Here is a 12,453-nt window from a genome sequence, read left to right on the forward strand (position 1 = left end):
ACTCTCTTTCTCAACAAAGAAAAAAAAAAAAAAAAAAAGAAGAAGGAAACAGTGAACAGAAGCAGTATTGATCGAGCTGAGAGAGAGGTCAGAGGTGAATGAAATGTTGATTTGACACCTGGTCGCTGCTCCCTCACTTTCTGTCTGGAGGGAGGAATGAATGGTAAATCAAAACAGTGGGAGGTTGAGATCTCTCACAACCATTTAATGTTGGAATGGGTTGAAATTCCCCTCTGTCCACACACGAATATCAATCCATGTACTGAACCAGTCACAAAAGTGTGTTTTTACTAAAGAAGAGGAAAGGAGGGAGGCTTGAAATGATTGCTGGTTAAGTTGGTAGACAGTTGGATAAACTGCAAGCAACATAAGGACAAACAAATAAACTAATGTGAATGCTTGGCCATGGCAGTGCAAGATGTCATCCTGTTGTACATAGCATACAGTCTTGAGCTAATGCAGTAACAACTCCAGTACTCAAGGGGGCGATAAAGTTGTCTTCAAATGCATGTGCCATTAAACCAGATTTGTTGTTATTCAAGTATCTAATTATAAACATATTGACTATTTCACTTACTTGCTCAGCAACTGATGTTCTGCCAAAGCAATAGTTGACGTGAAAGCAAAAACTGACAGTAGAAGAAGACAGTTTATGTTAATGCTTGCTATGGACCTCAAAGTATATGTTACATTTAATTGGACACGAAAATGAGGCTGTGAAAAAAAGTACAGTCTCCCAGAATTCAGTCAGTCAAGTTTTCTAGAATTTTTGGTTCACAAGGATGTTTTTAGAAAAATGTATTTTCAATGTATCGTCAGTTGATTTATTGACACAAAACTATACAGTATTATATCCTACTGAACTGACTGTAAAGCTTTATTTTTATTAGAATTGCATTAAACTTGGCATCTACCCTGACTAAGATCTATTGCACCCCTCGTGGAGATTCTAAAAACGCAAAAAAAAGTTGAATTTGCGTACTTGCATAACATTTGCATTCATGCATAACATCTGCATTCATGTATTTACACATATTTGCCTTTGATACCTTTTGAGACTAAAACAGACTAGCTAATTCAATATCATAAACATGCTAATGTTAACTGGACAGAGCTTAATGCATAAACAAATGAAAAATGGATGTAACGGAACAAATAAACCCATAAATCCAGGAAAACAAATAAAAAAAGAAATAGTACTGATCTCTGTTTTTCTGCTAAGAGGCAGGGTTATGTACTCTGACCTTTGTTTTTCTCATCTGAGATGCGTATCCTGAGGTGTGGTTGGGATTAAGTTTACGTGTGCAGTTTTTCTAACCCTGTTAGGGCTGCATTAAGGAGTGAGTAATCTCTTCACACGCAAGTCCTCGCTCTCTTTCATTACCCAGCAGTGCTGCCTGGATCTATAGCACTCTGCCGCTCCATATGAAACCCAGACCCGTCCAATCAATATGCCCCAAGGCTGCTGTGAGGGCAGAGGCTGAGGAGGATGATTCCTAATTTGATGAAATACGCATTTCGGATCGCTCCGGATGCTTGCAGGCCTGGGGTAATTGTCGACAAATTCATCTTAAAGGCCGGTTGCTGAGGATTGCTTTCAATTAGGGATGGACCTTCTGTTTAGCTGTTTGTGGACCACTGCTTACGTCTCACCAAGTCTGAGAGGGAAGAAACATTTGCACACGCACACTTTGGCACTATAGTGTCTCATCAGGATGTGGTTATTGCTCTGAAAGGTGCATTTATGATTTGGCAGGCTTTAACTGTAAGCAAAGCCAAAGCGGCGCTTCCAGCCGTACTAAAGAGTTTAATGGACTCTTAAAATATCCTTGTCTTGTTTGCTTGTCTTCTTTTGTGTGCTCAAGTAAAATTGCCTGTGCTTACTTTTATTTTATTGTGTGTATAAGATGACAAGGGTCTCTCCAGTGATGCTGTTGCATGCTAAATCATTTGCAGAGGTTTGATTGATCATGATGGAAGTCCAGCCAGAAGAGCATTGCAGTAATCTAGCCTAGAAATGACAAGGGCCTGGACAAGAAGCTGTGCAGCAGGCTCCATTAGGAAGGGCCTAATCGTCCTGACGTTGTGTAATGCAAACCTGCACGATCGAGCTGTCTTTGCAACATGGTTCTTTTAAAGATCAGCTGGTCATCAAATATTACTCCGAGATTTCTGACCGGATTTGATGACATAGTGGCCACAAATTAAGAATTTGTTCTCATGACTTATTAATTTGTTCTTTTGTTTTAGTTAAATCATGGCCACATTTAACTAAATCGTTCCATTGTCCATGATTTAACAAAACTAAAATGAGGGAATTAATTGACAGAATGTAGTCAAATTTTAAAGAAATCAAATTATTAAAATGTGGCCATGAATACCGGGATGAATTAATACAATGTGGCCATGATTCAACTAAAACAAGAGAACAAATTATAAAAATGTGGCTGCAAATCAGTAAGGCATGGAAAGATTTTCAGTCCGTGGCCACAAGTTCCTTTTTTTTTTTTCGTCTTTTTTTCCGCATGTCATGCGTGGAGCTCTGTACTTTTATGCATAGCTTACCTAAACATATTTTTACAGGTAATATTCTCCTTCACATTGGCAGAAAATGAACTGATAGTTTACTTTTTACACATTAACTAAACTGCGTCTATCCCACTACATTCATTCACATCGTATTTAGGTCTCGAGTGAAAAGAGACTTGTGATGCCACTGGTAACTTCCATAAATTGTTTCTATATTTGTCTCTACTGAGTGCTTATAAACTTCTCAGCAGAATGTATAATAAATAACTAAATAAAAAAGGTCTTGAAGGGAAAGACAGGTGTTTCAAAGGTCTTGGATTAAAGTGTGACTACTTTGTCAATTCATGAAGAGTTTCTGTTTTCATGAGAGAGACAGACAGACAGGTGGCCGTCTCAGGACAGCTCTAACATGTTTTGACTGGTATTTATGAAGAATAAAGTGAGTCTGGGAGCAGTTTGGCTTCTGTTTGCAGTGTGATGATCCATTGATTTGCTGTCTTTCTCTTCTGCAGGGACGTACGGACCAGATACAGGGTGGGCGGCAGCTTTTCCTGAGTGTCAGGAGAGAAACCAATCACCAATCAATATAGCCGATCAAGACACAAAGGTCTCGATGGAGTACCAGGAACTCACGCTGGACGGGTTTGATGCAGAGTCATCCAACAAGACGTCAATGAAGAATACAGGCAAAACTGGTGAATACACACAGTCTTTAGGGGATAGTTCAACAAAAAAAAAGAACATCTATCCATCATGTCATCAAACATAAGGACATATATAGAAGAATGACCTGGCTGTGGATAGATATTTTATTATATTTTTAGTTTTTTTTTTTTTTTTTTGAGTTTTTATTAGTATCTGTAAAGGGTGACCGAAAATTATTGGGAGAGAGAGGGAATAGATTTAGGATATGATACAGACAGCACCAGAACACTGACCGCTATTAATTTTAGGTTACATTGAGTGGAAGTGTTCAACTCTCATACTTTCATTCTCTTTCAAACTTTTATGATGTGATCTCGCCCCCTGAGCTTTTCACACCTAAATTCAGTTTTCATGCTACAGTCTTGCACCATTAAGCCGTACTGCAGCGGAGCATGTTGAGGAAGTAAACACAGATAGGAATTGCCCAGCATTTTCCTCCTTAACCTAGTCCGTGCAGAGGAAGACAAATGTCCCGCTGTTGTCCCATGAATAATGGAGAGCTGCTCTGCTATTTATAACTGACACATGAGTGTTTTATCAGCGAAATAATCACCTGGAACAGGGCGGCACAATAAACCTACAGACTCGGCACCTCTGAATAATGCATGACTCAATCAATGTTTTAAATCATTTTCTCTATAGACGACTGCAACGTCAAGTGACCTTTGACCTTCTCACCTTGAGCGAAATGTCTGGAAAATAAAAAATACATTGGAATACTAGCGTACTTCCTCACAAGATATTGTGCAAAATATAGTGTAACATCACGATACTGTGCCGAATATAGTGTAAAGGGGGCCACAGGATAAAATTATATTCATTTTGTGTATATATATATATATATATATATATATAAAACTAACATAATTGCAGTGCTAAAAATTAAAATACATTAAGATTGGTAATTTATTTAATTGTAGAACATACCACATCAGGATCTTGAATCTTCAGGAAGCACAAAATTGTAGTTCAAACCCAGTTTCTGTTAATTAAAAGTTTAAAAACAAGCTGCATTCTAATAATTACAACAGAAATACCAGAGAAAATATCTTCAAAATCAAAAAGTTTGAGAACCACTGGTGTACACTACATATATATATTTTTTTAACTCAGTGTGAAACAGAATAAAGAAATAAATAAATAATTTATTGTAAGTATAATAAATATGATGCATTTGTAATACAGTTAATAATAATAAATTAAAATGCTTATTAATCCAGTTTTGAATAAAGATGCCTTATCTTTAAGCCATCAAATCAATTCATTATTCATTCACTGAAAATAGAGGATCAACTCAAGTACATTGCATTGTGTGATACAGTGTTTCTCTCAGTGTGCTTGGTTCTATTCCATGCATGCTGAAATCACCTACTGTGCACGGTATGCATACTGTATACAGCAGAAAAAGAAAAAGTAAAAACTAGTAAAGTAAAAAAGAAAAAGCTCTTCCACACATAAAGGTGTTTTTTCGAGCGAGCGAGTGTATATATTGGACTGCCCAGTGCACAAGCTTCTCACAGACCTCTGCCAAATTAAACTTAAGAAATTCATGAGATCTTGGAACCTTGAAGAAACATTTGCATTGATCAAGGATTTGCTGGCAGGCAAGGCCTAGTTTTCACATGCTGCCATTCCAAGGTCCTGCTGGCTTAGCCATCTAATTCCTGCCTGTTTGTTAAAGCTCATGAAGCTCGGAGCTGGAATAACTAATGAAACCGATTCTCCCTCTCATGCCGGATTACATCAAAAAATCAACAAAGCCCCAAAAAACTTAAAGAGGAGTCGAGAGAAGTACAGAGAGCACTGTTGTTTTTTCCCAGGCTTGAGAGTGTGCATTTGTGCATTTGCGACCTGGCCTTCTGAGAACGACAGCAACAGCAGAAATAAAGTGCTTATAATATTCAACCTAAGTCCCTAAGAAAGCTAAATGAAAAATCATAAATATTGAAATGAAGTGTCCACCATTCTTTTTTCCTTTATTTTCAGTCAGAAATGCATCAGTCCTTGGAAGGCATTTGGTTAATGTACATGCCAAGAAAGTGGTCTTTATCTCACAGTTTCTCCCTATTTAACCTTCTTTCCTTTTCTCTGCACCTCACAGTGGCAATCTTCTTGAAGGATGATTATTTTGTGAGAGGAGCCGGGCTACCGGGCCGCTTCAAAGCCGAGAAGGTGGAGTTCCACTGGGGCCAGAGCAATGGTTCCGATGGCTCGGAGCACAGCATCAATGGCAGGAGATTCCCTGTGGAGGTGAGCCCCAAATAATCTCTCTCTTACGTCTGTTCCATATCTAAACAACCCAGCTCCACAAACTCCCAACTCTCGCCTATACTTGATTTATTTTGGGGCTATGCTATTTTTTGAAATGACACTTTGTTTCAAGAAAATTCAACATTTAATCAACGCTATACATTCCAAATGGCCCTAGATTTGTAATGCTTCAAGGGTATTTTGCCTGAAGTTGTCCACAAAATAAAATGTATAAGACTGTCCATATCATGTGGTGTATCATGTGGTGTAACCAACAAGTGAAAAGTAAAAACATATTTTCCTAACAACTTGAGTACATGCACAATGTTTTTACGTAAATATGTATTTTTCAAGGTAAAAGATTTTTAGGCGCTTCACCACATGATATTTTGCAATCTGAACTAAACTAGCCTGGTAACTTTATGCTCTCAATTAATTTTAATTCAAAAAATGGAAAAACGTGGTCATCATAAAATAGGTATATTTAATTCATTGTACTTTTAGTGTATTTTTTATTTAATTAATAGAAAAGGGACGATCACGTCATTGAGTTTACAGAAGTCTAAAATGAGCTTTATCTGGACTTTGGCAGTCTTCACATAGAGGAAAGGCAGGAAGAAGAATCATGGCGCAGAGGAGGAATTGTAGGGCATCTCTTATAGAAGCGTGTAAAAGGGCGTTTCTGTATTGATTGAACAGGACATTATGTAGACGAGCTCTCTCTTAGATCTGATCACTGTCTGCTTGTGTCTCTCTTTGCAATTCTAATTTATCATTATGGCCGCCTGGCACCTTTCATGGACACTGTTTTTTGTCACCCAGCCTCAAATATGCAAGTAATCAGACTTTGGCCTGTCTTTCAACATTAAGTGCGATGAATATTGTTTGGTTTGGTGGTCGTAGTTTTATTGCCGTCCTTCCACCCAGCCTAATTTAGAGAGTAAAATATGTATTCGTTGGCCTGCATTAGCATCCATCGTATTGGCAGTTTGATGTGGCTTGGTGTGATATGCCATGGCAGTACAATTTTTTTTTTTTTTTTTTTTTTTTTTGAGTTAATGATTCCTTTTAGTGAATGAAAACTAAGCAGCATGACAAATGTAGTCCAAAAGAAGGAATGGCTCTTATGAATCAGTTCTTTTTATTGAATCATAACCACCATGACCACCAGTTCCAGAACAAATGACACTAATGAGCTATTCTCTTTTTTTTTTAGTGACTCAAAATGAAACAGCATGACCAGTGTAGTCCAATTGATTTCTGACTGAATGACCATTAGGAGCCAATTCTTGTTATTGAATCAAATCCATACAGCATGACCAGTGTAGTCCAACTAATTCCAGAACAAACAGTGTTGTCTAACTAAATCCTGACTGACTGACCCGTATGAGCCGGTTTTTATTAGTGAATCAAATTCAGGCAGCACAACCAGTGCAGTCCAAATAAATGACTCCAATTCTGTCAATGAACCAATTCATTTTAGTGAATCAAGAGCATATAGCACAGCCTGTCTAATCCTACCAATTCCTGAACAACTGACCATTCCAAATGAGCCATTCCTTTTTTAGTGACTCAAACACATACTCCTTACAGCTTGTGTTGTATTTATGGCTTGAGAGACTCAAATCAGTGTAGTTACTGACAGTTTAATTGTAACTCATGTAATCAAAATTTAGTGTTGTAGCTATCCATTTTATAAATCTGCATTAACAAGCATATATAGTCTCAGCGAGTGTTTCCTTCAAGAAGGCAAGTGATCAGTTAATCAAGTAGCTTCAGAGGCAAATAAAGCAGACACTTTTTATTCAGAGCGACTTTTGGACAGTCTCACTAGAGCGATCTGTGTTTAGGTTTCTCTGATGTCTGCCTGTAGTGTGTTTGACTTGTTTGGTCTGTCACATTTAGTGTCTTGTAGTCGATGTGAGTTGAGCCTGAAGCTCAGAGAATGTAGATGAGGCTGCTCTTTTCACTCTGTTACACAATCCTAGCTGTACAAAGAAAAAGACAAAGAGACAGACGTGAGAAAGAAGAGTTTGGTACATCACAGAGGCAGCAGGAGCATAGTTGACAAGAAGAAAAATGCTAGAGGTAAGGTTAAGAACAAAACCGAATAACATGTTGGAAAAAAGGTCCATTTTAAATTAGTCTTCACCAGCCAAAACGCTTGCTTACAGTCAACACGCTCATTAGTGAAACTAATTGAGTCAGAAAGCTAATTAAGGCTATCTGCAGTGGGGCTCGTCATTTTCCTGGCATGACGTCACGTGTTTTGGCCTGTGCTCTCTTCATGAAAGCTCTCAGCACCAGATCCTTCACACAATACTCATAGACAACAGTGTCACCTGTGGATTAAAGTTATTTACAAAAACCTACATTAACCATAAGTGCTCCTTCCGTTTCCTTATAAAGCGGTCATGACATGATTTAGAGGGTGCAGACTGAGAGAAGAGAGCTCATTAAACTGAATTAATTACACTAATTAGAACCACTGAAGACTTATTGAAAGACCAGGGATGGAGGGCTTTTTATTGTTGTTGTTGTGGTTGCTATTGTGTGTCTGTTTCTCTTTGAGGCAGCTTTTTTCAAACCACAGATGTTAACTCATATTATGCTGGATAGCATTTAGCATGTCATTAGAATTATTAATGCCACTTAAAAAAATAATAATAATATTAATATTGTGTAGAAATGGACATTGTCATCTAAACAATTTTATAAAACTACAGTATATACAATATTGTTTGTATTTTATAACAGGTGAATGAAGTTAACACTGATATTTTTTTGCTCCGCTTAAAGGAAATAGTTCCAAACTAAATCCAAGCAGAATGACTGTGACACTTTTCCATGCAACATATCGTAGTTGTGTTCCTGAATGAATCCGTTTTTTTTTTTTTTACAATGAAACAGTTGTGTGAATGATTCAATGACTCTCTCATACAGACAATCTCTTGTTTCTGTCCTGAATGAATCAGCACATGTATATGGACTTACAGGCACAAAAACAAGATTTTGTGACCACATTTTAAGAATTTGTCTCCATGACTTATTCATTTGTTTCCTCATTTTATTTCTGTCATGGTCTTGGATAGAATAGATCTGCTACACTGCTGCTGCTGCTAAATTGCTGCTGCTGTTGGTTATTGCTTTATTTGTAGATTATTGCTGCTGCTGCTGCTGCTGCTGCAAGCAAGTATAGGAATTTGCCACTGCCATTACATAAGCCCATATGGTGCTGTGAGTATTCACAACATACTTGCTGCTGTATAAATAGCATATAAAATAAGCAGATCTATTCAGGTGGAGCTGGGGAACTCTGAAAGCGCGCTGCAATGCTCAAGTGAATGCTAATCAGCCATTTAAAGGGGTCATATAATGTGATTTCAAATTTTCCTATTTCTTTGGATTGTTACAAGCTCTTGGTGAATAAAAAAGATCTGTAAAGTTGCAAAGACTAAAGTCTCAAATCCAAGTAGATATTCTTTATAAAAGTTAACACTCATCCACGCCCATCTGAAATGGCTCATTCTAACACGCCACCATATGTCTACGTCAGTATGTGGGAAGATTTGCATAACACAGCCCGGATGTTCACGCAAAGAAAGAAGGCGTATCTTTTATTCTCGTTGTAGTATTGTTGTTGCCGCCACCGCCGTGTCGTATAGACGCTGTGTGTTTCACTTTGAAAGTGAAACTACTTTGTTTGGCCTTCCAAAAGAGGAAGCTCCATGCCTGGGGCTGATCCGTGCTGGTCGCTGAGGAAATACATCAACTTTGCACTGTGGATCGCAGAATCGGCTTTCACCGTAGACGAAGCGGCATCCAGCCTGGGGTTTTGTCATGTGTTTGGTTGATGAGTGATTTAAGATAGTTAATTGAATCCGCCTGCCGCACCGTTCTCAAGCCGCCCACCTCTGCTCATTCAAGCCGGCCGCATCTCACTCTAGACCGTGGCTCACTCTAGACCTCCGGCCTCTGCTCACTCAAGGCCATGGTGTGTGACGTTGTTCCATTGAGAAAGCGAAACTACTTTGTTTTTGCCTTCCAAAAAAAGACACGACTAGAAATCATGTTTATATCATGTTTATAATAGGTTTTATGTTTATATCTCATCGCTCCGGCCGGAAAAGACTTCACAATATGTTAAGAGGTGTAACATTTCCGTCACACACTTGAGGCATTCGGCCAATCACAACGCACTGGATAGCTGGCCAATCACAGCACACCTCGCTTTTCAGAGAGATGAGCCTTGTGAAAATCGATGCGTTTCAGAAGGCAGGGCATAGAGGAGAAACAATAATGTACAGTATGTGGAAAATAATGTGGTTTTTTTAACCTTAAACCGCATAAACACATTTCATTACACCAAATAATGTTCTTTTTAGCAGCATCATATGACCCCTTTAAATGCAAAGCAGCAAGCTCATTGGCTGCGTATGCAACATGAACCAATCAGCTTGTGACAAGTTGTATAATGCTAAGAATATCATCAGTTACGTTAAGAACCCATCAGCCTGCGCCATCTAGAGTTTCATGACAGAACTTGGTATTTAAATCATTACTATCATTTAGCTAAATTAAAACTAATAAATAAATTAATACTATACATGGACATGATTAAAATAAAATGGGGAACACAGTACAATATGTTTTTTATAACTAAAATGATTAAATTAATAATGAATAATGAATCAGTATTTTGAACAAATCAGTCAACAATGATTCAGTGACCCCAGAGCTGCTAAAAAAAATCAGTATTCAGAATTACAGGTGCATCTCAATAAATCAGAATGTTGTGGAAAAGTTCATTTCAGTAATTCAGCTTAAATTGTGAAACTTGTGTATTAAATAAATTCAATGCACACAGACTGAAGTAGTTTAAGTCTTTGGTTCTTTTAATTGTCGTGATTTTGGCTCACATTTAACAAAAACCCACCAATCTCAACAACTGAGAATATGGTGACATGCCGATCAGCTAATCAACTCAAAACACCTGCAAAGGTTTCCTGAGCCTTTCAAAATGGTCTCTCGGTTTGGTTCACTAGGCTACACAATCATGGGGAAAACTGCTGATCTGACAGTTGTCCAGAAGACAATCATTGATACCCTTCACAAGGAGGGTAAGCCACAAACATTCATTCCCAAAGAAGCTGGCTGTTCACAGAGTGCTGTATCCAAGCATGTTAACAGAAAGTTGAGTGGAAGGAAAAAGTGTGGAAGAAAAATATGCACAACCAACCGAGAGAACCACAGCCTTATGAGGACTGTCAAGCAAAATCGATTCAAGAATTTGAGTAAACTACACAAGGAATGGACTGAGGCTGGGGTCAAGGCATCAAGAGCCACCACACACAGACGTGTCAAGGAATTTGGCTACAGTTGTCGTATTCCTCTTGTTAAGCCACTCCTGAACCACAGACAACGTCAGAGGCGTCTTACCTGGGCTAAGGAGAAAGAAGAACTGGACTGTTGCCCAGTGGTCCAAAGTCCTCTTTTCAGATGAGAGCTAGTTTTGTATTTCATTTGGAAACCAATGTCCTAGAGTCTGGAGGAAGGGTGGAGAAGCTCATAGCCCAAGTTGCTTGAAGTCCAGTGTTAAGTTTCCACAGTCTGTGATGATTTGGGGTACAATGTCATCTGCTGGTGTTGGTCCATTGTATTTTTTTCAAAACCAAAGGCATAGCACCCGTTTACCAAGAAATCTTGGAGGACTTCATGCTTCCTTTTGCTGACCAGCTTTTTGAAGATGCTGATTTAATTTTCCAGCAGGATTTGGCACCTGCCCACACTGCCAAAAGCACCAAAAGTATGTTAAATGACCATGGTGTTGGTGTGCTTGACAGGCCAGCAAACTCACCAGACCTGAACCGCATAGAGAATATATGGGGTTCAGGTCTGGAGGAAAATCAGAAACAAAAGACCAAAAAAATGCAGATGAGCTGAAGGCCACTGTCAAAGAAGCCACCTCAGCAGTGGTCACAAACTGATCACCTCCATGCCACGCCGAATTGAGGCAGTAATTAAAGCAAAAGGAGCCCATACCAAGTATTGAGTGTATGTACAGTAAAATGAACATACTTTCTAGAAGGCCAACAATTGAATAATGATGTTTTTTTTTTTTTTTTTTTTTTTTTTTTTTAATTATTATTTTTTTTATTGGTCTTATGAAGTTTTCTGATTTGTTGAGATAGTGAATTGGTGGGTTTTTGTTAAATGTGAGCCAAAATCATCACAATTAAAAGAACCAAAGACTTTAACTACTTCAGTCTGTGTGCATTGAATTTATTTAATACACGAGTTTCACAATTTGAGTTGAATTACTTAAATAAACTTTTCCACGACATTCTAATTTATTGAGATGCACCTGTATATTTGACATCTATAACTGTTGTATTAACTGATTACATTTCACACATTTTTTATTTCCTTGACCCCTTAGCATTCCTGTGAATTTTCCTGAAAACATGCAGTGTACCGCGTGCTGTATAGTGGTATGCTAACAGGTTAAAAGTTCTTTAAAAACTCTAGTACTGTATAATCATATTTGTTATTTAAATCCATTCAAAGCTTATAAATATTTCCTAATATTTATTAGGTACTGTAATAAATACCTATCATGGTATGTGTACACCTAGACAGAAGTCATTGATTTTCAAAACCAAATAAAGGATGTTAAATTTCACAGAAAATGCTAAAAGCTGCTTTCGTTTGTTGTTGATTGTTTGGATCAGTCAGTGTGAGCCAGACGAATTTGGGGTTGTTTATTTGTTGATTCGTTTTTTGTCCGTCTCTTATCTTCACAAAGTAATATTAAAGCTCTGCTTAGATTATCAGACTGAGATTTTCAGGGAACCACACATTGGCGAGTGCTCCCTCTTTGCATACAGATTACTCCTCCACAAAGCATTTTGCATTACTGAGTCGCCCCGGCCCTGTTAACCAAAGAAGTTTTCATGTTTTTTGTTTTTC

At 38.0% G+C, this 12,453-nt stretch overlaps 1 protein-coding gene across 2 annotated transcripts in view; it reads left to right on the plus strand.

The window, feature by feature from the left end:
• Positions 1–12,453, plus strand: part of LOC109098792 (receptor-type tyrosine-protein phosphatase gamma-like) — a 233,825-nt gene that overhangs the window by 140,916 nt on the left and 80,456 nt on the right. For both annotated transcript variants that reach the window (XM_042766063.1, XM_042766062.1), the window contains exons 3-4: positions 3,042–3,224; positions 5,336–5,484. In XM_042766063.1, the coding sequence (XP_042621997.1) occupies positions 3,042–3,224; positions 5,336–5,484 (332 nt within the window). The remainder of the gene's footprint in view (positions 1–3,041; positions 3,225–5,335; positions 5,485–12,453) is intronic.

The sequence above is a fragment of the Cyprinus carpio genome, chromosome A11, assembly GCF_018340385.1.
Source record: "Cyprinus carpio isolate SPL01 chromosome A11, ASM1834038v1, whole genome shotgun sequence".
Classification (NCBI taxonomy): domain Eukaryota; kingdom Metazoa; phylum Chordata; class Actinopteri; order Cypriniformes; family Cyprinidae; genus Cyprinus; species Cyprinus carpio.